This window comes from Harpia harpyja, chromosome 10, assembly GCF_026419915.1.
Source record: "Harpia harpyja isolate bHarHar1 chromosome 10, bHarHar1 primary haplotype, whole genome shotgun sequence".
NCBI lineage: Eukaryota > Metazoa > Chordata > Aves > Accipitriformes > Accipitridae > Harpia > Harpia harpyja.
In genome coordinates this window covers 2,633,257-2,657,858 of record NC_068949.1, presented here as the reverse complement: position 1 = coordinate 2,657,858, position 24,602 = coordinate 2,633,257, and the positions used below count along the sequence as shown (strand labels likewise).

At 51.6% G+C, this 24,602-nt stretch overlaps 2 protein-coding genes across 2 annotated transcripts; one reads left to right on the top strand and one right to left on the bottom strand.

The window, feature by feature from the left end:
- Positions 1-1,436: 1,436 nt before the first annotated feature.
- Positions 1,437-10,251, bottom strand: LOC128147119 (olfactory receptor 14J1-like). Its single transcript, XM_052799390.1, has 3 exons — positions 9,931-10,251; positions 6,670-6,675; positions 1,437-2,045 (listed from the first exon to the last, which is right to left on the bottom strand). Exons 1-3 carry the CDS (start codon positions 10,249-10,251, stop codon positions 1,437-1,439), a joined length of 936 nt encoding a protein of 311 aa, XP_052655350.1.
- Positions 10,252-16,705: 6,454 nt separating this feature from the next.
- On the top strand, positions 16,706-23,803 carry LOC128147345 (uncharacterized). The gene is made up of 5 exons (XM_052799816.1): positions 16,706-17,628; positions 17,955-18,046; positions 18,159-18,239; positions 22,312-22,400; positions 22,853-23,803. The coding sequence occupies exons 1-5, from the start codon at positions 16,706-16,708 to the stop codon at positions 23,801-23,803; spliced, it is 2,136 nt and encodes a 711-aa protein (XP_052655776.1).
- The last annotated feature ends 799 nt before the right edge of the window (positions 23,804-24,602 follow it).

The window sequence follows — 24,602 nt, the reverse complement described above, 5'->3', positions numbered from 1 at the left end:
CTTCGGGGAACACAGCTGCCTCCTGTCCCGATCGCTGACCACCAAGACCTTCTCCACAGAGCTGCTCCCCCGCCAGGATGCTCCCAGCCTGTGCCATTGCCAGGGTTAGTGCATTGCAGGGGCAGAAACCGGCATTTGTCCCTGTGGGGTTTCATGAGGTTCCTGCCAATGCATGCTCTCCTCCTCCTTGAACCCTCTCCCTAACACAGGGTCCTGGCGACCTTTTCAGTAAAGATGAAGGCAAAGGCGGCATTGAGTCCCTCAGCCTCATCTGTGTCTGCTGTTACTGGATCACCCTCCCCATTCAGCAGCAGCCCTGCATTTTCCTTGTTCAGCCTTGGTCTCCAACGAGCGATCAAAGCTCGCTGTTTTCCTCTCGACTTTCCTTGCAATCAACTCCAGGTAAGCTTTGCCTGTGCCAAAATCATACCTGCACAACGAAGGCAATGCACATGAATTCCTTGTTTGTACCTGTCTTTGCTGTCACCCTCTGGATGCTGCTTTGCGGCCCCGTCATCACCCTGTCCCTTGGATGGCCAAGCAACGGAGCTGCCAATATTGTTCCAGACCAGCCAAGTCTCTCCTGTGCCTGCATGTCTCGGCTCCCATCCACGAGCCCTGGCTGGGCACCACAACCCCCCTGGTGTGAATCCTCACCCTGCGTGGTCACACAGCTCAGCTAACTTTGGTGTTGTCCTCTCCCAACTTTCCAGCCCGGCCCAGTCCCTTCTTGGCTCTTCTCATCTTGCCAGCAAAAGAGCAGCCTGCCCCAAGCTGGTGCATGCAGAAATAGCTTTCTCCTGGTCATTTATTCCCCCTGGAAGCACAGAGTTGCTCCTCTGCTCTTCTCCAGGGACACCCCTGTCCCAGAGAGCCTTTCCCCATGGGAGTGTGTCCGTGCTGGCCTGGCCGTCCACTCCTGCCCCCTCCTTGTGCTCCCCGCAGAGCCCTGAGCTGGTGGTGCTGCCCTGCAGACTGAGGGCTGTGGTGCCTGAAAGCCGTGGGGAGACAGTCCCAGGCAGATCCCTTCTGATCATTCACCATCTCCACGGGAACTGGTCACACAGCCCAGGCCTCCTTCCCCAACACATCGCCCCTTGCCCTCCTCCCCGGAGCCCATGGAGAACCCAAGCACCACACCATGGCCTTGTAGGGGCAATCTCTTCAGCCTGTTTTTGACTTCAGCTTTGGAAGAAGAGCCCAACCTCCAGACACTGGCACTGAGCCTTTTCTTACAGAGATGCGACGCAGGAGACCAGCTGTAACATCATGCCAGAGACATGTACAAAGGTCTCTGGGTCACACAGACTGGGTTCATGTCACTGGAGAAGTGGAGTGGATGCAGACATTCCTGGGCAAACATGATTATCACAGACCAAATCCCCAAAGCAGAGGAGGAACAGTTCCTGAGATGAACTGGAAAATACTTGTAAAGGTTATTGCTGCTGAAAGACAAGTGATTGAATCAGCTTCTTCAGTGTGTCTTTGAGCTCCTGGTTCCTCATGCTGTAGATGAGGGGGTTCATTGTTGGGAGCACCACCGTGTACAGAACTGCCATGACCAGATTCAAAGATGGTGAAGAGGTGGAGGGGGGCTTCAGGTTGGAAAACATGCCGGTGCTGAGAAATAGAGAGACCACGGCCAGGTGAGGCAGGCACATGGAAAAGGCTTTGTGGCGTCCCTGCTCAGAGGGGATCCTCAGCACAGCCCTGAAGATCTGCACATAGGACAGCACAATGAAAACAAAACACCCAATACCTGAACAAAAACAAAACACAAGGACCCCAACTTCCCTGAGGTAGGATTCTGAGCAGGAGAGCTTGAGGATCTGGGGAAGTTCACAGAAGAACTGGTTCACGGCATTGCCTTGGCAGAGCGGCAGTGAAAATGTATTGGCAGTGTGCAGCACGGCATAGGGGAAACCACTGCCCCAGGCAGCTGCTGCCATGTTGGCACAAGCTCTGCTGCCCAGGAGGGTCCCGTAGTGCAGGGGGTTGCAGATGGCAATGAAGCGGTCATAGGCCATGACAGTGAGGAGATAAAACTCTGAGGACATCACAAAACCAAACAGAAAGACCTGGGCAGAACATCCTGCATAGGAAATGGCCCTGGTATCCAAAAGGGCATTGGCCATGGATTTGGGAAGAGTGGTGGAGATGGAGCCCAGGTCGAGGAGGGAGAGGTTGAGGAGGAAGAAGTACATGGGGGTGTGGAGGTGCCGGTCGCAAGCTACGGCGGTGATGATGAGGCTGTTGGCCATGAGGGCAGCCAGGTGGATGCCCAGGAAGAGCCAGAAGTGCAAAAGCTGCAGCTTCCGCGTGTCTGCGAATGCCAGGAGGAGGAACTGGGTGGTGGAGCTGCTGTTGGACATTTGCTGCCTCAGGGCACATTTCAAGAGGGAATAGGCAGTGACAAAGTTAGAGAAGACTTCTCTGAGCAAAACGGAAGGAATTTCTCATGGATTCTCCCCCTGCTACACACACCCCCTTTTCCTTTTCCAGGAGACCTTCCTTCGCCTCCGTGGTTGGAGCTTTGGTTGCTGCTGGCTGAGTGTGCTGTGAGGAGCAGAGCCTCCGCTGACAGAATGCCCAGGAGTCAGCCCTGCTCTGCAACAGTGGGTTCACGGGAATGGTAGGGGCGGGTGCCAGATCTTAGGGGGAGAGATCGCACTCATATGCTTCTCTGAAAAGCCACCAAGCAGTGCTGAGAGCAGAGGGACCCACTGCAGACCATTAAATGTCTCAGCTCTTCTCAAGGTCTCAGCACCCCGCTTCTAGCCAAGGACACACGTGGCTCATTTCACCAACCCAACAGCATTTCTTCAGTCGTAGCATCTCTGTGCTCCTCCATGGGGCACACAAAGGTGTTATTGGGCAGATTTGCACCCTGGAGGGCAGCTCACAGCTTGGAAGGACCCCTCAAGGAGATAGCCAAGTGCCCTAACGATGGTATCTCATTAAGGGATGACATCAACATTGGTGGGCAGCTGCTCTCAGCCTCTGTGCTCTTCAGAGGGAAATGGGCGAGATGCTGGAGAACTGCGCCACGGCTCTGCTGCAGCTCTGGCTGCAGAGGAAGCGGTTCATGGTTTGGACCCCACAGCCCCGAGGGCAGAGGCTTTGCTGGGTGGGAGAGAGGCAAGGGTCTTGCTCTGAAGAAGGGATCTACATTGGAGGGGATGATATGGAGTTTTCTGAATTCTCCCTCCCATAACATTTCTGGTTTTAATTTCCTCTCATTCTCTGATCATATCCCTGCTGCCTGGAGATTTTCCTCCGGGGAGATGTTTCCCTGTCCCATGCCTTTGCCCTGTCAGGCCTCAGAGCCCCCATCCCAGCCTCTGTGCACTCGTCTTTGCTCCAAGAAACCTGCCTGTTTGCAGGGCACTGGCTGGGCACACGTTCATGCTTGCAGGCGGAAAAGGGCGGGTCAGAACAAACCTGATGGGTCCAGCAAAGCTGATGCTGGTGCTGTCTATAGGCAGAGGAGTGGCTGAAGGCACTTCAGGAGGCTCCTAGCAGATCTACTGATCACTCAAAGTTACTATCCAGGAGTCTCAGTGACTTGTTCAAACCTGAGAGTTCCTTTCCCATTTCTTCCTCTCCCCCCACCTCGCAACCATGGGAAATTACATAAAACCCCTGACCCTTTAAAGCTCTTTAACTTTACAGTAAACCCTGCTTTTACTTTCCTCTCAAAAAGTCCCCCAGGAAATGTCCTGGGGTGAAGTGGAGCTCCAAGCAGCCCTGGCTCACGCAGCACCTTCCCAACAGCACAAGGACCCTGCCCTGCCGGGGGTTGCTCCTTCCACCCACAGCTTCTCCCCAGAGTGCCGCGGGGAGCTCCCCGGGCAGGCTGAGCGCTGACCCTGGCAGGCGGCAGAGCCCCTGCCCCGGCACGCAGAGCCCTGGGGTGCAGGGACCCTGCTCTGAAGGACAGCCCTGGGCACCCCTGGGTGCACGCCCGGCTTCACAGCCCTGCAGTTGTCCCTGAGAGAAGGGAGCTCTGATGCCCTTTCCCTCTGATGGTGCAGCAGGGAATCACTGATCAGGAGCACCTCCTCCTCCTCGACACTACAGAAACTGTGAAAGTCCGCTTGAAAGGTCCCATCGGTTGTGGGATGTGCCAGCTTTAGGAGATCCCTCCAGGAACAGCAGCTTCATTGCCCTGCACGCACAGACTTACCACGTGGAGGAGGACTGTGACGATTTCTCCCCCAGTGAGCTCTCAGCATCCACCTACCCCACGCTGCCTTTAACCTCTCCCTGTCTCGCTTCTCTCCCCTCGCTGCCCGCAGGCAGTGCCCTCAGCCCTGCTGTGCTTTGCAGAGGAGCTGCTCCTGGGCAGAGCTGTCTTTGTGCAGCACTGCTCGTTTGCCACGAGCTCCCTCTGTCCCAGGAGCCCAGCTCAGCAGCAGAGGACCAGCCCAAGGTGCCTCTTTCTCTTCCCTCTCTGGGCTCCCTCCAGGTTTGTCCCGATCCAGTATCGGGGAGGGTTCTTAAACGATCCCAAGAGCGAGATTAAGACACAAACGAGGTCAGATGCCATACAACCTTGCAAATTTTATTTAACACAAACAACTGGTAATAGCGATAGGACAGAGGGAAAAAGAAAGGAAACAAGAGGCAGACCTAAGCAAGAAAGTGGGAGAGAGATAGCAAGACTACTTACCACCACCACGAAGCCAGCAACGTCCCATTGACTCGGTCTCCGTGGAGGAGGTGGAGGGTACAAGTTCCAGGTTCCAGCCAAAGTCCCAGTTCCAAGCGCTGCAGGTGCTCTTCAGTTGCTTTCCGATGGTAGTCGCTAGTTGTTAGTTTGCAGTCCACAGTTTGCCAGTTTTCAGTTTGCAGGTTTTTTTGAGAGGGGAGAACGCAGCTCTTTTATTGTCCCAGTCCCCACGATTTCTCCGCAAAGTCCACCCCTTTCCACGGAGCTCATTATCGTACGTGCCGCCCCGTGTTCCTCCATGGGCACATGCCCAGGTGCTCTCGGTGGTTTCTTCGCCTTGCTCGTGGGCAAGCACAGCTTGGTAGGCACTGCTAGCTTCGGGCAGATATGGTGGTTTCTTCAGGGACTTTTTATCTCCCTGAGCGCGTTCTCCCCCACAACAACAGGATGTTGAGGCTGGCAAATGGTTGCTTTGCAGCAGCAATGTCGAGACAAACGTTTCCGGCTGACACAGTCTCTTACAAGGTGTCCCTGGGGAACTTGCTGTGAACCAGACTGAAGGAATCACTGATGTTCCCTCCCTCAGCTGGGGAAAGAAACTTATTTCCAGCAGTGTCATTTCTCTTGTCAGAGACAGAGTTGGGCAGGAGGATCAACTTTTATTTTCCCAGAATTACGGAAGGAAACCAGGAAGGTTATAAGGAGGGACATAATTTATCCAAACTGAGGGAAGTGATTCAGCTGAGTCAATCGAGGCATCTCATTCTGGATTTGTAGTCCTGGAAGGGGACTCGGCTCCCTCCCATGACTGCCACAAACCTTCAGCAGGTGAGATTCCTCTTGCCTCAATTTGGCCATGCACAAAATGGGCACCTGCAGGTGAGCTGCTGGTCTCATCTGCCCTGTTAATTAATGGAGATGGAGGTCAGGAGTGAGCTGTTCAGGTGAAAACTCCTGGTGACATTTAAGGTGCCAGAGGTGGTCCAAGACAGATGCAGGTAGCTGCAAGCTCTGCTGGAGTAGTTCTCAGACAGGACAGCATCTGGGGGCATCTTCTGGGAGGCCGGTGGGGCATTCCTCTGGCCAACTTAAAGGCACTTAAAGGGTGTCTACAAAGAGGATGGGGGCTCTGTCTTCACAAGGAGCCCCATGGGGAAGACAAGGGGCAATGGGTTCAAGTTGCACCGGGAGAAGTTTCATCTTGACTTAAGAAAGAAATTTTTTAGAGTGAGAACAATCATTTGTAGAACAACCTCCCCAGGGATGTGGTTGAGACCCCATCGCTGGAGGTTTTCAAGATGCAATTGGACAGGGTGATAGATAATCTCCCCTAGGGTCCCTTTCCCACAAAAGGTTGGACCAGACAATCTTCTGAGGCCCCTCCCAACCTGAGCTGTTCTATGATTCTCTGATTCTACTGAAATGACAGCAGATGCCCAATTCAACTGGTAACAGAATCTATTCCTATTCATTATGTTTATGGCAGCCTCTTGAAGTATTCAGCTGACCACGTGGAGTCATGTGCCATAGGGAGAGCTCAAGCTCTCTCCTTATATTCTCCATCAGCTGCATTTTCTAGAACTCCATTGACTGCGATGGCACTTGTCTCATGGACATCCCTACACCACCAAAGCTAATTCACGGGAGCTATGTAATTTTATGGACAGGTAATCAGGCAAAAACGCCTGCAGGGATGAGAAAGGACTCCCTGACAAAACTCAAACACAAAGAAGAAGCACACAGCGGGTGGGAGCAGGGACAGGCAACCTGGGAGGAATAGAGAGACATTGTCCAAACATGCAGAGCCAGGGTTGGGAAAGCCAAAGCCCAAATAGAATTGAACCTGGCCAGGGATCTCAAAGGCATCAAGAAGGGCTTCTGTATGAACATAGTTGCTAAAAGGATCGTTAGGGAAAATGTGGGCTCGCTGCTGGATGAGGAGGGGACCCTGTGACACAGGGTGTAGGAAAGGCTGAGGTACTGAATGCCGCCTTCACCTCAACCTTTACTAGCAAGACTAACCTTCAGCAGTCCCAGGTCTCAGAGACCAGGGGGAAAGGCTCGAGCAAGGAAGATGTAATCTTGGTAGAAGAGGATCTGGTCACGGAATACCTAAGCAAACGGGACATACAAAAGTCCATGGGCCCCAACGGGATGCACTCAAGAGTGCTGAGGGAGCTGGCAGATGTCATTGCAAGACCACTCTTGATAATCTTGGATCACTCATGGTGACTGGGAGAAGTGCTCAAAGACTGGAGGAAATCAAATGTCAGTCCTGTCTTCAAGAAGGGCAAGAGGGAGGACCCAGGGACGTACAGACCGGTCAGCCTCATCTTGATCCCTGGGAACACGATGGAGCAGCTGATCCTGGAAACCATTTCCAGGCGCATGAACAACAAGAAATTCATCAGGCATTGTCAGGCATGGATTCACCAAGGGGGAGTCATGCTTGGCTGACCTGATAACCTTCTCCAATTAAATGATTGCCTTTGTAGACAAGAGGAGAGCAGTGGTTATTGTCTGCCTTGATTTCTGCGAGTCTTTGGACACTGTCTGCCATAAGATGCCCATAGAGAAGCTGTTGAAGTCTGGGCTGGATGATCAGACAGTGAGGTGGGTTGAAAACTGGCTGAATGGCTGGGCCCAACGAGTGGTGATCGGTGACATGAAGTCTAGCTGGAAGCCACTAACTAGAAGTGTGCCCTAAGGTTCAATACTGTGTCCAATCCTGCTCAAAATCTTCAGAAATGATCTGGATGATGAGGCAGAGTGTACGCTCAACAGGTTTGCTGATGATGCCAAACTGGAAGGAGTAGCTGATACACCAGAGGGTTGTGTTGCCATCCAGAGGGACCTCAACAGGCTGGAGAAATTGGCTCACGGGAGCCTCCATGAAGTTCAACAAGAAGTACCAAGTCCTGCCGCTGGGGAGGAACAACCCCACGCACCAGTATATGCTGGGGGTCTGCCAGCTGGAAAGCAGCTTGGCAGAAAAGGCCCTGGGCGTCCTGGTGGGCACCAAGTTGAACATGAACCAGCAATGTGCCCTTGCGGGAAAGACGATGAATGTTATCCTGGGCTGCGTTAGACAACGTATTGCCAGCAGGTCAAAGGAAGTGATCCTTGGCCTCTCCTCAGCACCCGTGAGGCCACACCTGGAGTCCATTTCTGGGCTCCTTGGTACCGGAGAGGCATGGATATACCTGTAGAGAGTCCAACAAAGGGATATGAAGATGATGACGGGGCTGGAGCATCTCTCCTATGGCAAGAGGCTGAGAGACCTGGGACTGTTCAGCCTGGGGAGGAGAATGCTCAGGGAAGATCTTATCAAAGTGTATAAATACCTGAAGGGAGGGTTCAAGGAGGATGGAGCCAGGCTCTTTTCAGTGGTTCCCCAGGACCAGAGGCAATGGGCACAAACTGAATCACAAGAGGATCCCTGTGAACATCAGGAAACACTTATTTTTACTGTGAGAGTGACCAAGCACTGGCACAGGTTTCCCAGGGAGGTTGTCAAGTCTCCCTCCCTGGAGATATTTAAAAGTCATCTGGACATGTTCCTGGGTCACCAGCTCTCTGATTCTGTGCAAGGCTGTTATGATGTCTTAGATCTACATGATGTGTGCCACAGGATGACCAAGACTGTCTAAATGCAACTTCCAGATGGATGGATGATGCTATTAATAATAAAAATTAAGCACCATTGGAGACCACTGAGGAAAGCCGACGTTTGGGATTGAGAACCTCCTGGGAAGAGCGAAAAGGAAAGGTTGGCTCCCTGGGTGAAAAGTACCCCGTACTCTTGGGGTTAGTATCTGGTTCAGGACAGCTTCCTGTCCTGCAAGGAACACACGTGCATCCATGGAGGGTGATTCCCTGGACCCGCACCAGGCAGCAGCCAGGTTTCCCAGCGGGGCTTTCCATGCCCCCTTCCAGAAATGGCCATGCCTCTCCATTCAGCATTCATGGATCCCAAAATAGCAATTTAGGAAAGACTTCTATGTGATGGGAAGGCCTCCCTCAGGTACATCTGTCCTCCTTGAATCCAGGTCCTTGTGCAAGGCTCGGGTGGGTGGAGCTCATGTGGTGCCCACATTTGTCTGGCAGGTGGCTGGGTAGTGCCATTACCAAGCAGGGAGCGAGAGATTTGGTCCCAGGACAAGTTCTGCCCAAGTTGCAGTTGCAGCTCCCAGCTGTGGTGTCTCAAGTCACTGACCCATGGATGGGGTCTTTGATAAGTAAAGCCCCATACATGTAAATGACCACAATTAATGTGGGTGACATGATGCCCTGATGCCAACATGGAAAGAAGCATTGATCTGCCTCTGCATTGGCTCTCATTACTCTTTCACATCTTTCCACGTGTACTCCTTAAACTGACCCCTCCTCAGCTTTCTGCAGTCTGCCTGATGGTCCCTTTAGCCAAATCCTGAATTATGTTCCTACCCGTCCTTTCCTATGTATCTCACTGAAGGTTTTCCACTAAGGTTGCCCACCCGTGGAAAGTGGACTTCAGTGGAGGCAACTTGGACTTGATATGCAGCTGAGGAATGTGTTTTATTTTTCATTGAACTATTCCTTTCTCTTCCTTTCTTTTTTTTTTTTTTCTTGGCAGGTAAGAAACAGCCTTCTGTGACTGTGCACAGCTGGTTCTCCAAATAAAGCAGGTGGGAACTGGTGCAAATGAGCTGAAATATTCCGCTACACAATTTAGTGGAAAAAGCTTGGATTTGAGAAGGCATGATGCAAGTCCCAGGTGGCTGATGGCAGGGTGTGTGGGAGGTGGGGGGGACAGAGTTTGCGCACACGGTGTCATACAGAAAGGATCTTACTTTTCCCACATATTCAGACTTCATCAGGAGACAGTCTGGATCAATAAGAATTGGGGAAGGCTGGTATCACTTGTTCTGTGAGCAGAGAAATAAAGAAAACTGGTGAAAGAAGAAATCCTGTTTTATTGTTATTTATTACTGAAATCTTCTCAGTTTGGCTACACTCCTGGAGTCCCTCAACTCAGCCACACAATATTTGAAGAATTAGGGAGAATTATGCAGGGAGACTTGGCTACTTGGCTTGTTATGGCATTTTGCGTGTTAATGAGCCCTCTGGTGCCAAGTTCCTGAACTGCAGGTACTGAAAGAATGAACCAGGCTGTACTGGGTTTACATGGCAAAGGTTTGGTAGCGGCGGGGCGGCGGGGGTGGCTTCTGTAAGAAGATAGGCCATAAGGGTGAGAAGAAAATACTCCACTGATCCACTGACATCAAGAAGAGAAAGAAAAAGACCTGAGCAGTGCATCCTGCATAGGAAATATCCCTGGTGTCCCAGAGGGAGTTGGCCATGGATTTGGGAAGAGTGGTAGAGATGGAGCCCAGGTCGAGGAGGGAGAGGTTGAGGAGGAAGAAGTACATGGGGGTGTGGAGGTGCTGGTCGCAGGCTATGGCAGTGATGGTGAGGGTGTTCCCCAGGAGGGCAGCCAGGTAGATGCCCAGGAAGAGCCAGAAGTGCAAGAGCTGCAGCTCCCGCGTGTCTGCGGATGCCAGGAGGAGGAACTGGGTGGTGGAGCTGCTGTTGGACATTTGGTCCTTCTGGACATGAGGGCCTGTTCAAGGAGGAAAAGTCAGTGGAAAGACTTCTTTAAGAAAAACCCTTGTGTTTTCTTGTGGAAATCCTCCTCCCTGATCTGAATGAGGAACAAGTCAGCTCATTCCCCAACCCTATCAAGTGAGTGACATGCCTGACATTTTAAAATGGAGCTTGGGCATCTAGTTCCCATGAAGACACTTCCAGGGCATATCTGCAGAGTCAGTATCAGGACAGAAGCTGATCTGCCCCCCCCACATAAGCCCCAGAGAGCAAGACCACCACGGATATGTGGAGAAATGAAGAAAAATACTGCAGTGCTCAAAAAAAATGAAGCAAGGAGAGAAAGACAGAAGAATGCAGTGAAGCCTCGTCCCTACCCAGCTGTGCACTCCATCTCAGAGTGTAGGTGTTTTGAGCCCCTTTGTTGTGTACCACATTGGAGGACACATGCAGCTCTCCTCTTCCGGAGGTCCGGCTGCGGAGGAGGTGACTCATGCCCTGGACCCCATGGCCTTGTGGGCAGACGCCATGCTGGGTGGGAGAGGAGACCAGGGGGGTAGCTCTGGGGAAGGCATCTGCACTGCAGGGGATGGCAGGGACATGCCCAAATCCCTCCTCCAGTGGCATTTGTGGGAGCAGCTCCCTCTCACTCCCTGCCCATGTCTCTGTTGCCTGGAGATGTCCCTGCCCAGAGCTGTTTCTCTGTCCTCACGTCTCCTCCCTGTCCATGTTCACAGACCCCATCCCACCCACTGCGTGCTCTTCTCTGCCCTGCAGACACCTCCTGGTAGCAGGGCACTGCCCAGAAATATCTCGGGGGGGGTGGGGGTCTAAGAGACATCTCAGACAAGTCCTAACGAGATTTGCAGCCTCAGTGCCTTCTCCAGAATGGAGAAAAATTCCAATCAACCACTGCCCACCCAGACAACCAAGAAAAGAAAACTCAAAGCACACCCTCCTTTCCTTTCAGATAGCCCCAGCCTTGACCTTCCTCTTGAAAAGACTCCCCCAGAGATGTCCTCAGGGTGATGTGGAGCTGTAAGCAGCCCTGACCCATCCAGCTGTCGCTCTTTCCACCCACAGCTTCGCCCCAGAGTGCCGTGGGGAGCTCCCCGGGCAGGCTGAGCGCTGACCCTGGCAGGCAGCAAAGCCCCTGCCCCAGCACGCAGAGCCCCTGCCCCAGCACACAGAGCCCTGGGGTGCAGGGACCCTACTCTGAAGGACAGCCCTGGGCACCCCTGGGTGCACGCCGCGGCTTCACAGCCCTGCAGTTGTCCCTGAGAGAAGGGAGCTCTGATGCCCTTTCCCTCTGATGGTGCAGCAGGGAATCACTGATCAGGAGCACCTCCTCCTCCTCGACACTACAGAAACTGTGAAAGTCCGCCTGAAAGGTCCCATCGGTTGTGGGATGTGCCAGCTTTAGGAGATCCCTCCAGGAACAGCAGCTTCATTGCCCTGCACGCACAGACCTACCACGTGGAGGAGGACTGTGACGATTTCTCCCCCAGTGAGCTCTCAGCATCCACCTACCCCACGCTGCCTTTAACCTCTCCCTGTCTCGCTTCTCTCCCCTCGCTGCCTGCAGGCAGTGCCCTCAGCCCTGCTGCGCTTTGCAGAGGAGCTGCTCCTGGGCAGAGCTGTCTTTGTGCAGCGCTGCTCGTTTGCCACGAGCTCCCTCCGTCCCAGGAGCCCAGCTCAGCAGCAGAGGACCAGCCCACGGCGTCACCTTCTCTGCGCCTTCTGGGCTCCCTCTGGGTGTCCCTGGGGCTCTACCGTGAACCAGGCTGAAGGAATCACTGATGTCTCCTGTCAGAGACAGAGCTGGGCGTGAGAATAATCTTTCTCATCCCATTGTAAGACAGGACAGCCAGACAGTGACAGGCAGGGATCACATTTGTCCAAGCTGAGGGAAGTGATTCAGCTGAGTCAATCAAGGCATCTCCTTCTGGGTTTGTAGTCCTGGGGCTAGAAGGGGACTTTGCTCCCTCCCATGCCTGCCACAAACCCTCAGCAGGTGGGATTCCTCTCCTTAATTCAGGTGTGCACAACATAGGCACCTGTATGTGAGCTGCTTGTTTCAGCTCCCATGCTAATTAATGGAAATGGAGGGTAGGAGTGAGCTCCACTACCTGGAGTGAGCCAGATGAAAACGCCTGGTGGCATTTGAGATGCCAGAGGTTGTCCGAGGTATGTGCAGGACAGCTGAACCTGTCCCTATTTCTTGTTTTCTGGGCAGCCTACACAGGTTTTCAGTTGACCAAATCATGTCATGTACCATAGGGACATCTCAGCTTGACTCTGTCTTCACCGTCAGCTGGGTTTTCTAGATCTCCTTTGACTATAATGACAGTTGTCTCATCAACATCCCCACATGGCCTAATGAAATTCAAAGCAGTTACTCTATTTATTGGCTAAATACAGACCTGTAGTGCTACGGGAGAGGGGTGGCTGGAGAGCAGCCCTGCAGAAAGGGATTTGGGGGTGCTGGTCGACAGCAGGCTCAGTATGAGCCAGCAGTGTGCCCTGGCAGCCAAGAGGGCAAACCCCATCCTGGGGTGCATCAGACACAGTATAACCAGCCGGTCAAAAGAGGTGATTATCCAGCTGTATTCAGCGTTGGTGTGGCCTCACTTTGAATACTTTGTGCAGTTCTGGGCCTCACAATTTAAGGACGATGTGAAGGTCCTTGAATGCGTCCACAGGAGGGCAACAAAGCTGATGAAAGGGCTGGAAGGAATGTCCTATGAGGAGTGGCTAAGGACTTTGGGCTTGTCTAGTTTGGAGACAAGGAGGCTGAGGGGCGATGTCATCGCTCTCTACAGCTTCCAGAGGAGGGGAAGTGGAGAGGGAGGTGCTGAGCTCTTCTCCCTGGTATCCAGTGATAGGATGCGTGGGAACGATTCAAAGCTGCACCAGGGAAGGTTTAGACTTGACAGTAGGAAGCGTTTCTTTACCAAGAGGATGGTCAAACACTGGAATAGGCTTCCTAGAGAGGTAGTCATTGCCCCAAGCCTGTCAGAGTATAAGAGGCATTTGGACAATGCCCTTAATAACATGCTTTAACTTGGTCAGCCCTAAAGCAGTCAGGCAGTTGGACTAGACGATCATTGTAGGTCCCTTCCAACTGAAATAGTCTCGTCTCTTCTCTTCTTTTCTCTTCTCTTCTCTTCTCTTCTCTTCTCTTCTCTTCTCTTCTCTTCTCTTCTCTTCTCTTCTCTTCTCTTTCTATCTCTTCTCTTCTCTTCTCTTCTCTTCTCTTCTCTTCTCTTCTCTTCTCTTCTCTTCTCTTCTCTTCTCTTCTCTTCTCTTCTCTTCTCTTCTCTCTTCTCTTCTCTCTCCTCTCCAATGCCAAGGCTTTCCCAAAAACCTTCATGTATCCAGCAGGGATTGTCTGGTTCAGCCAGGTAGCTGATGAGAGAAATGGTGGGGTTGGGGGCAGGGACACAGACTGCCCATGGAGTGTCTGACATAAAGGTTACTGAGTTCCCTACATATTCAGACTCCATTAGGAGATGCTTAGGATCAATCTCAAGTGGAGATCGCTGCCATCACTTAATCTGCAAGTACAAAAATGAAGAAAATTGGAAAAGGAAGAAAGCCTTTCTTAGTTTTAGTTACTATTGAAATGTTTTCCCTTTGGCTGCACTCCTGAAATCTCTCTGATCAACCAAAGAAGAGCTGAGGCGTTAAGGGAAATTATGCCCAGAGACTTGGCTAGTTAGGGTGTTGTGCATGTTAATGAGCCCTCTGGTGCCAAGTTCCTGAACTGCAGCTACTGAAAGTTTGAAGAAGCCTCTAGAGAAGTAAAAGTCAAAAGCAAACATCCAGGTTCCTGAGGGTGTTAGCGGGCCTCGCTGAGGGCCATCACCGAAGAGCCCATGGATGGAACGACCAGACAGGGTGCCCACCCCTGGGGGCTGGTGAAGCAGGAAGTCAGCGGCACTGGTTACAGGTGGAAAATCAAATGTGGAGGTGGCTCTGAAAGCCTTCGATGTGTTTTGCCAAGCAAGACGGCCAAGCCTTGACCCTCATCCCCTGCAAAGCGGGAACCCTTCTCTCACAGGATGCTCAGGGCTCTTCCTGGGGGCAGTGTGATGCGGGGGTGTGCGATGCCGAGGGGAGCACAGCTCTAGGACACCTCCCATGCCCTATGGTGGTGAGGAAGCAACGAGACCCTGGGGTTGTAAGGAACCGATGTCCTCTCCTGGGCCTCACTGGAAAAGACAACAGCCATAGCTGAGAGGACAAGGACCTCAGTTCTGTTGGGAGTGGGTCTGGGCCCCACCAAGTCCCTTGGCTGTCCCTACCAAGTTGTCCTACACTATCCTATGCCTGTGCCTGTTTCCCTGCAGACTTTAAACCCCTCCCTTCACAGTAGGTTCCTCTGGAGCCCCAGGGACACGTGGAGGGAGCCCAGAGGGGTCAGAGAAAGGGCTGCCTTGGGCTGGTCCTCTGCTGCTGAGCTGGGCTGGGCTCCTGGGACGGAGGGAGCTCATGGCAAACGAGCAGCGCTGCACAAAGACAGCTCTGCCCAGGAGCAGCTCCTCTGCAAAGCGCAGCACTGCCTGCAGGCAGTGAGAGGAGAGGCGAGAAGCAAGAGAGAGGTTACAGGCAGTGTGGAGTGGGAGGATGCTGAGAGCTCCCTGGGGAAGAAACCACCACAGCTCATAACCCAGTAAGTCTCTGGCTGCAGGGCAATGTACCGGAGTTTCCTGGAGGGGTCTCCTAGAGCTGGCACATCCCAGAGCAGATAGGATCTGGCAGGATGGCTCTCAGGGTTTCTTTCGCGTGGAGAAGGATGTGCTGCAGAGCAGGGCTTCCCTGCTGCAGCCTCTGAGGGACAGGGCATCACAGGTCCCTTTTCCCGGGGTTGACTGCAGGGCTGTGAAGCCAGGCGTGCACCCAGGGGTGCCCAGGGCTGTCCTTCAGAGCAGGGTCCCTGCACCCCAGGGCTCTGTGTGCCGGGGCTCTGCTCCCCACGGCACTCTGGGGAGAAGCTGTGGGTGGAAGGAGCAACCCCTGGCAAGGCAGGGTCCTTGTGCTGTTGGGAGGGTGCTGCAGGGATCAGGTCTGTTCACAGATCCAGATCACCCCTAGGACATTTCTGAGGGGAGTTTTCACAAGAGTTGTCGATGCAGCATTTATTATAAAGACAAAGAGCTTTCCTGAGTTTCCACTTTCAGTTTCCTACTGCTGCTGAGGGTTGGGGAGAGGAGAGAAATGGGAAAGGAGATCACAGAGTCACGGAGCAGGAAGATGCTGAGCAGCCTTCCCCTGTGACAGGTGCCTCTCAGGTGAGTGAGGATGTGCATGTAGTGATAGTCCCCCCTGCCCCTCTGTCGTGACCACGTCTGCAGCCGAAGGGCAGATGGAGGGCAATAGTTTGGAAGGCAGGTTCTGTCTCAGTGGTGACTCATTCAGACCCGGTCACCTCTGTTCAAAAGGGTAAACCCAGAAGATGGAAATCCCTCCCAGGGCACATTTCCAGAGGCAGGTGGCCCAAGTGCTAATGTCATTTCTCCCTTCAGGACGTAGAGACTGTTCCCACAGGGGCATTTCACCCAGGCTCCTGCACTCAGCCCAGGGTGTCTCTTGTCAGTGACCCCCTCGAAATACGGGGCTTTTTGCTGCTTCTGTCTGCCAGCTGCTGTAGAGCGGGTCTGACTCCTGAGGAGCCCATCGGATGAGGCTCCTCCTCCTCATGGCACAGTCAGCCAGAGTAAATCAGAACAAAATCAGAACTGCCGTCCCTTTGTACTCGGCACTGGTGAGACCACACCTCCAATACTGTGTTGAGTTTTGGGTGCCTCAATACAAGAAAGACATTGCGGTGCTGGAGTGCGTCCAGAGAAGGGCAACGAAGCTGGTGAAGGGTCTAGAGAACAATTCTTATGAGGAGCGGCTGAGGGAACTGGGGTTTTTTAGTCTGGAGAAAAGGAGGCTGAGGGGAGACCTTATCGCTCTCTACAACTACCTGAAAGGAGGTTGTAGCGAGGTGGGGGTCATTCTCTTTTCCCAGGAAATAAGTGATAGGACAAGAGGAAACAGCCTGAAGTTGGACCAGGGGAGGTTTAGATTGGATATTAGGAAAAATTTATTCACTGAAAGTGTTGTCAAGCATTGGAGCAGGCTCACCAGGGAAGTAGTTGAGTCACCATCCCTGGATGTATTTAAAAGGTGTGAAGATGTGCTTAGGGACCTGGTTTACTGATGGACTTGGCAGTGTTAGGTTTACGGTTGGAGTCAGTGATCTTAAGGATCTTTTCCAACCTAAATGATTCTATGATTCTGTGATTGGGGGGAGCAGCATGAAGTTCCTCTTGAGAAGGGCAGAAACAATGTGGGCGGTTTCTCTGAGAAACAGAACAGGTTTTCCTCAGAGAAGCCTGCACTGACTTGTCCATGTATTTTTCTCCTTGTACAGCACCCAAATCCCAGAGGCAGCAAATGTCCAACAGCAGCTCCACCACCCAGTTCCTCCTCCTGGCATTCTCAGACACGCGGGAGCTGCAGCTCTTGCACTTTGGGCTCTTCCTGGGCATCTACCTGGCTGCCCTCCTGGGCAATGGCCTCATCATCATCGCTGTAGCCTGCGACCGGCACCTCCACACCCCCACGTACTTCTTCCTCCTCAACCTCTCCCTCCTCAACCTGGGCTCCATCTCCACCACTCTTCCCAAATCCATGGCCAATGCCCTTTTGGATACCAGGGCCATTTCCTATGCAGGATGTTCTGCCCAGGTCTTTCTGTTTGTCTTTGTGATGTCCTCAGAGTTTTATCTCCTCACTGTCATGGCCTATGACTGCTTCATTGCCATCTGCAAACCCCTGCACTACGGGACCCTCCTGGGCAGCAGAGCTTGTGCCACCATGGCAGCAGCTGCCTGGGGCAGTGGTTTCCTCTATGCCATGCTGCACACTGCCAATACATTTTCACTGCCGCTCTGCCAAGGCAATGCCGTGAACCAGTTCTTCTGTGAACTTCCCCAGATCCTCAAGCTCTCCTGCTCAGAATCCTACCTCAGGGAATTTGGGGTCCTTGTGGTTAGTCTCTGTTTAGCTTTGGGGTGTTTTGTTTTCATTGTGCTGTCCTATGTGCAGATCTTCAGGGCTGTGCTGAGGATCCCCTCTGAGCAGGGACGCCACAAAGCCTTTTCCACGTGCCTGCCTCACCTGGCCGTGGTCTCCCTGTTTCTCAGCACTGGCATGTTTGCCTATTTGAAGCCCCCCTCCATCTCTTCCCCATCCCTGGACCTGGTCATGGCAGTTCTGTACTCCGTGGTGCCCCCAGCAGTGAACCCCCTCATCTACAGCATGAGGAACCGGGAGCTCAAGGATGCCATTAGGAAACTGATTTCATCAACACCTTTGTAGTAGTGATAAACTTCCCATCTCTCTCCAGAAATGTCTTGCAGGCTAACCCATAGAAGTCTTGACCTTTTTCTTCTTCTTCTTCTTCTTCTTTTTCTTTCTTCTTCTTCTTCTTCTTCTTCTTCTTCTTCTTCTCATTATAATTTCTGTTTAGAATGTGACTACAGCAATGTTTGTTTTCTTCTACTGAGGCGTGAACTTGCTCTCTGTCACCTGGAGCCAGTATAAAGGTGTCGACCACTGGGTCAGAGTTGAATCCCTCATAGCATCTAATAGAATGGGATCTCCTGTGTGCCATGGGCTTTTCTTCCAATGCTGGTGTCAGGAGTAGGCATGAGCGATTGCACCCCCAGAAGGACGTTGGTCAGGATTCTGCATGGCTGCAGGAGCAGAAACCTGTCAGTCACGTTGTTACCCGTTAGCAACTGAGGAAGGGATTTCAGACTCACCCATCAGTGTCTGGTGACAGTGGAGGCAATGACTGGTCACCGTGTTTCATACTTGGGGTTCTCCCCTATTGACTTGGCAGACGACATCATTCTCGAGGGTAACTGGAGCTGCCTGGAGAGCCTGAGGGATCTCCAGGGACAGTGCATGCCTCCAGTAGGCAGTGAGTAGAGCCCCACGAATTGAGAGAGCACCGAAGGTGGAGACACCCACAGGTAAAGTGTGGAACTGAGGTATCCCTGGGGAAAGAAGAACTCTGCAATCCCAGGGGAGGCAGCAGGGACCCGGCAGTTTGGAGAAGGTAGGCTGGAGAACGATTAATGTCACCCTTATGCAGCGGAGGCCCACTCACGTGTAGTGTTAATGCACAAGAAGGACTTGGGTCCCTCAGAATCATTCCATCAGGGCTTGCAGACACTTGTACATGTCTTGGACCACCCCGGCACCTCAAAAGCCTCCAGGTCTTTAGCATAAGCAGCTAACTGCCACCCTCCCTCCCCACTGATTAAAGAGGATATTCAGACCAGGGGCTCACATACAAGCACCTCTTTTGTGCACACTTGAACTGTGGCAGGAGGAATCCCAGCTCCTGTGGGCCTGTGGGGTGCGTGGGGGGAGTTGAATACCCATCCAGGCCAAGGGTTTCTAACCAGTGGTAGGATATCTGCCTTGGCTCAGCTGAATCACTGCCCTACTGTCCTGGTTTCAGCTGGGACAGAGTTAATTTTCTTTCTAGTAGCTGGTAGAGTGTTGTGGTTTGGGTTCAGTATGAGAAGAATATTGATAACACACTGATGTTTTCAGTTGTTGCTAAAGTAGTGTTTAGTCTAAAGTCAAGGAGTTTTCAGCTTCTCATGCCCAGCCAGTGAGAAAGCTGGAGGGGCACAAGAAGTTGGCACAGGACGCAGCCAGGGCAGCTGACCCCAGCTGGCCAAAGGGATATTCCATACCATGTGACGTCATGCCCAGTATATAAACTGGGGGGAGTGGGGGTGGGGGGATCACCGCTTAGGGACTAATTGGGCATCGGTTGGCGGGTGGGGAGCAATTGCATTGTGCATCACTTGCATATTCCAATCCTTTTATTATTATTGTCATTTTATTATTGTTATTATTAGTTTCTTCCTTTCTGTTCTATTAAACTGTTCTTATCTCAACCCACAAGTCTTACCTTTGTTTTCGTCTTACCTTTTTTTTCCCCGATTCCCTCCCCATCCCTCTGGGTGGGGGGGGGAGTGAGTGAGTGGCTGCGTGGTGCTTAGTTGCTGGCTGGGGTTAAACCACAACACCTACACAGGGGAAAATGTACCTCTGGCTGCCACTGCCTAGGTGTCCAGCCAAGAAAAGTAAAAGAAGTAGGGGTTAACAGAGGAAGAATCTCCACCTCTCTTTGGTACCCATGCTCTGATAAGCCAAATCACACTGCTGGAATTAGCTGCTCTCTGCTTTTTGGAGAAGGAGCTCAAGGAGGCAGTGAGCAAATGGATTTCATAGCCATTTTTCACCTGTAATAACTTGCTAAGCCCTGTGTAGTCATGACACCCGTGGTATCTCAGGTCAGTTCTGCATTCTGCTTGGTGTTCATTGCTATTGTTGTCTATGTGATCCTCATGTTCATAGAGAAATGTCTGGATTCATCCCAACTCTGCTAATGCATAAACCTGTTGTGTCTGACCTTGAAGCATGTTGTGTATGTTTACAACATTGTCACAGCTGACTCCCCAGTACTATCTCTTTAAAAAATGTCATCTCACTGCAGAGATCTTCAGGGCAGGTCCTGAAGACCGGGCTATAATTCAAAAGATCATGCAAAGAATACAGGGAATAAATGGCACCCAAAAAGATCCTCTGGCTTGGCTTTGGTTCCCCAGTGGCCTGAAGGATGAGCTCAGCATCCTAGAGTGATATGATGGGGACCCAGGTCTGGATCCAGGGCTCAGGTGTCAGTGCCTAGTGCAAACAGAGGTGGACAATTGTCTCATAGTTACCTGCCTTGAGCTGCCACACGTGCTCTAGAGCTAATCGCAGACACTCATCCTTCTGGAGAGGAACTGGGAGAGCTCAGGGGCTCTGCAGGGACCGTGTGAGCCCAGGGGTGAGCAGGGAGCTTCACAAAATGAGAAACCATCCAAAGTGTAGTCTTAAAAAGGGAAAGCACTAAATGCGAGTGTGCAACGTGAATTGAGGACTCTGCAATCCCAGGAGAGGCAGCAAGCAGGAAGAGTCGTTGATTCCCTCAGTGGTAGAGAGGCCTTACAGAGACATCTCGATAGATTAGAGTGCTCGGCAATCACCAACCATATGACATTCAACAAGGGCAAATGCTCAATTCTGCACCTGGAATGGTGTAATACTGGAGGTGCATATAGTCTGGGGGACAAGAGGCTGGAATGCAGCCCTGTAGAAAGGGATCCGGGGGTTTTGATGGATGGTAAGCTCAATATAAGTCAACAATGTGCCCTGGTGGCCAAAAGGGCCAACCATGTCCTGGGGTGCATTAAGCACTGTATAGCTAAGCAGTCAAAAGAAGTGATTGTCCCCTATACTCAGCATCAGTGTGGCCTCACCTCAAGTCCTACGTGCAGTTTTGGGCTCCACAATATAAGAAGGGTATAAAAATATTAGCATGTGTCCAAAGGAGGGCAACAAAGATGGTGAAAGGACTAGAGGGCATGACTTATGACGAGTGGCTGAGGATACCAAGTTTGTTCAGCTTAGAGAAGAGGAGACTGAGGGGTGTCCTCATTGCTGTCTACAACTTCCTCATGAGGGAGATGGAGAGAGAGGTGCTGAGTTCTTCTCTCTGGTGTCCAGTGATAAGACACAAGGGAGTGCCTTAACACTGCATCAGGGAAAGTTCAGACTGGATATTAGGAAAAAAGTTCTTCACTGAGAGGGTGGTCAAGCACTGGAACAAGCTCCCCAGGGAAGTGGTGATGGCCCCAAGTCTGTTGGTGTTCAAGAAGTGTTTGGACAATGCTCTTGGATATGTAGTTTAACCTTTAGGTTGCCCTGTGTGGAGTTGGGAGTTGGACTTAATGATCCTCATGCTTTCCTTGCAACTCAGGATATTCTATGATTCGATTATTCTTTTATAAGATTTGGGGTATAGCCACAAAACCCATCCCTCCAAAAAAGCCTGAGCCTGACTGTCCCTTCCCACAGCAGGGGCAAAGGAAAGCAGTGGAGGGTGCTGCAAGCCCACTGAGTCCAAGGCAGATGAGGACTTTGTCTGCAACAGTAAATGATAACAGAAGAGGAAGAGATTTTTTTTCCCTCAGTCTCTGCAAGGAAGAAATAACTAAAAGTGCCTGATTGATCCTAGTCATTGCTTAGGAAAAATCCTTGAGTCTTGAGTTCAGCACACATCCATTACTGAGAATTGCCAATGGTATTTTTGGCATGCCTAAGAGAAATAGATCAGCTCTTAATTATGTCCATTGCAACCACTTAACAATGCCTATCACTGGTGTGGACACAGCAGTCCTTAGGTGGATTAATGAATATGCACCGCCCCCTCCATAAGAGCTGGTAGCTGCTGTCCCCTTGCCCAAAGGGACAGGAGGGCTAGGACTATCAGAGAGGCTGGTGATGCCTCCAGCCACAAGGGCTGCAAGCCTGCTCCACACCTGAATATCCTTCTGGCCAGTGCAGGTATGGTTTCTAGCTCATTTTTCCCCTGGCTCCACAGTTTTCCTTTCTGCATCCTTATTTTCCAGTGCTGGGGACTGGAGGGGAGGAGAGGGAGAGGTCCTGTAGCAGGACCCTGCACACAGCCCTGCTGTCCTGGCATGCATTAACCCTTGCAGAAGGAAGAAGGTCTGAGTTGCCTTCATACAAAACCCCTTTGCATCACTGCCCTTTGTATGAGGAAGGAAACATGCCATCTATGTCCACCACTATCCCAGGGCAAATGGTTCCCTCGTTCCTGGGGAGAGCTAAGACTCTTCTCCACGTGTCTCCTCTTGGAAACTACTGCAGCACCGGCAGCTGTTTACACATGCTCCCCTTGCTGGAATAACCCCGACTTGGGGTCAAGGATAGCCATGGGTTTGCAGTGGGAGTAAGCTGTGCTGCTCAAACCCTGTTTTACCTGCTTTTCTTCTCCATCCACTCAGCACAGCATTGCCAGCAGCTCCAGCGCTTCAGCTTATACAGCTCTTCACATGTCACTGAGAGCTAACACACCCCTTGTATGAGTGAGAGGCTCTGAAATGATGTTTCCTTCCTTGCAGGTCTCAGGAGGTTTTTCAGTCACGTTCCCAAAATCACAGCTTACAAGAAAGACTTCACAGACCCTCCTCCACCCCTCTATCTCCAGGCTGTAACTTTCCTGCCCTTGCAGTGATTGCCTGCAGCGTGCTTGCACGTAGGTAGGTGTTGCCACTTTCTCCACTGTGAAGATGAGAAATGGGACTTCCCCAAAGGGGACGGTGCTTTCTAGGTGAGCTCCAGCCACTGTGCCATCAGAGCTCCCCAGATCACAGAGAAGGAGCCATGTGTCCTTGAGCTACCTGTGCGCTCTCGGGAGCTGCAGCAAGGCCAGGAGCTGCCCACAGCACCCACCAGCCGTTGCGTGTCCCAAGCCAACGCACAACACTGTTGTTGTCCCAGGAGGACAACCAACACTGCAAGCACAGAGGCCAGGAAAGGGGTTTTGTGAGGCACACTCGAGCAAAAATTCTCTTTGTCACAGCAGCAGGCCACCTTGTACTTTCTGTGACCCGGGTGCTGTTTTTCTTGCTGCCTGATGTCCGGAGAAAACCTTTCATTTCCATGGGGAACAACAACCAAACCCTCGCCACAGACTTCATCTTCCTGGGTTTCTCCAGCCTTGCGGAACTGCAGAAGCTGCTTCTTGTGGTGTTTTTGCCGCTGTACCTGGTCACTCTGAGCATGAATACCACTATAATGATTATCATATGGGCTGATCGGAGCCTTCACACACCCATGTACTTTTTCCTTTGCGTCTTGTCATTTTCCGAGACTTGCTACACCTTCGTCATTGTCCCCAGGATGCTGGTAGACTTGATAGCAGAGAGAAAAACCATTTCCTTCCTAGGCTGTGCTGTACAAATGTACTTCTTCCTTTTCTTGGGGTGCTCCCACTCTTTCCTCCTGGCAGCCATGGGCTACGACCGCTGCGTTGCCATCTGCCACCCCCTGCACTACAACAGAATCATGACTTGGCGAGTGTGTGCTCAGCTGGTGGTTGCTTCTGCTCTGAGTGGCTTTCTGGTTGCCCAGGTGGTTACCCCCTTGATATTTTGTTTGCCTTTCCATACATCCAGGAAACTCAACCATTTCTTCTGTGACATCTCCCCTGTCCTCCAAGTGGCCTTTACTCACACAAACCTCAGTGAGGCCATTATCTTCACCCTGGGTATCTCTGTCCTTACAATCCCACTGATGCTGATCCTTATTTCATACCTCTCTGTTGTCCTAGCCATCCTGCAGATCCCTTCAGCCGCAGGGAGGCACAAAGCCTTCTCCACCTGCAGTGCTCACCTGATAGTAGTGATTGTTCATTACGGCTGTGCTTCCTTCATCTACCTGAGACCTGACTCCAGCTACTCGTCGGATCAGGATGCATTGATCTCTGCCACTTATACCATCCTCACTCCCCTGCTCAACCCTATGATTTACAGCCTAAGGAACAAGGATGTCAAAATGGCTCTTCAAAAAGCAATCAGGAAAAACACACTATCTCAGAAAGTTTTCCAGTGAAGAGGTTAAGATGAGCTGCTTCCTGACCAGGTATTTTCAGCCAACAACTTCCAAAAAACCATCACCCCCTTTTCCCTACATCCTTTTTTGCTCACGGAGAAGCTTTCAGGAATGACATGACAGCTAATCATGGCTGCTAAGAACCTGACATTAACAATCAACAAATTCGAGTCACAGTGAGACTGGAAACATGACTTTCAGTGAAACACAATTTTTTTTTAAATTTAGAAACCCACAGTTTCACTCCAGTGACAGTAGTTTCTTAGGTACAACTTTTTCACATGAGCCATTTACTAAATAAAAAGAATAGATGTTGAAATAATTTCACAGTGAAACTCCTGGGTTTTAAGATGGCAAACTCAGGACCATGTTTGTATTGTGTATCAAGATACCACTGAACTCTGACACCTGCCCATCTGCATGGTATTGTAGTGCCCATCAACAAAGCCTGCAGGGCCACTAAACTACTTCAGCTTGTATCAGCCTGCTGTGGGCTAAACTTATCCACACAGCCATAAACCAAACCTCAGCTGATATGTTCACTTGCTGACCTGTGGGAAGCTGACCACAACCCTAAGATCTTAGACACTTGCAAAGCATGTGTCCACCAGCTTGAGTGAGGATGAGAACATCTGTTGAGATGGACCTACAGAGTGGCTCTTCAGGAACAGTGCTCTTAGAAAAATGACTGAACGGGACCTCCATAGGTGCATGGTTTTCCTCCACAATAGTGGGGTTCTCCTTAAATCAATGGAGCCACCTGGGAAAGTGAAATTAGGAAAACTAGGAAGGGAAATAT

Coding starts and splice junctions, on each gene's coding strand:
- LOC128147345 (XM_052799816.1), top strand. CDS start 16,706: ATGTCCAACAGCAGCTCCACCACCCAGTTCCTCCTCCTGGCATTCTCA. Junction 18,047..18,158: donor TGTCAGTCACGTTGTTACCC/GTTAGCAACTGA, acceptor TTGACTTGGCAG/ACGACATCATTCTCGAGGGT. Junction 18,240..22,311: donor GTGCATGCCTCCAGTAGGCA/GTGAGTAGAGCC, acceptor CCTTCCTTGCAG/GTCTCAGGAGGTTTTTCAGT.
- LOC128147119 (XM_052799390.1), bottom strand. CDS start 10,251: ATGTCCAACAGCAGCTCCACCACCCAGTTCCTCCTCCTGGCATCCGCA.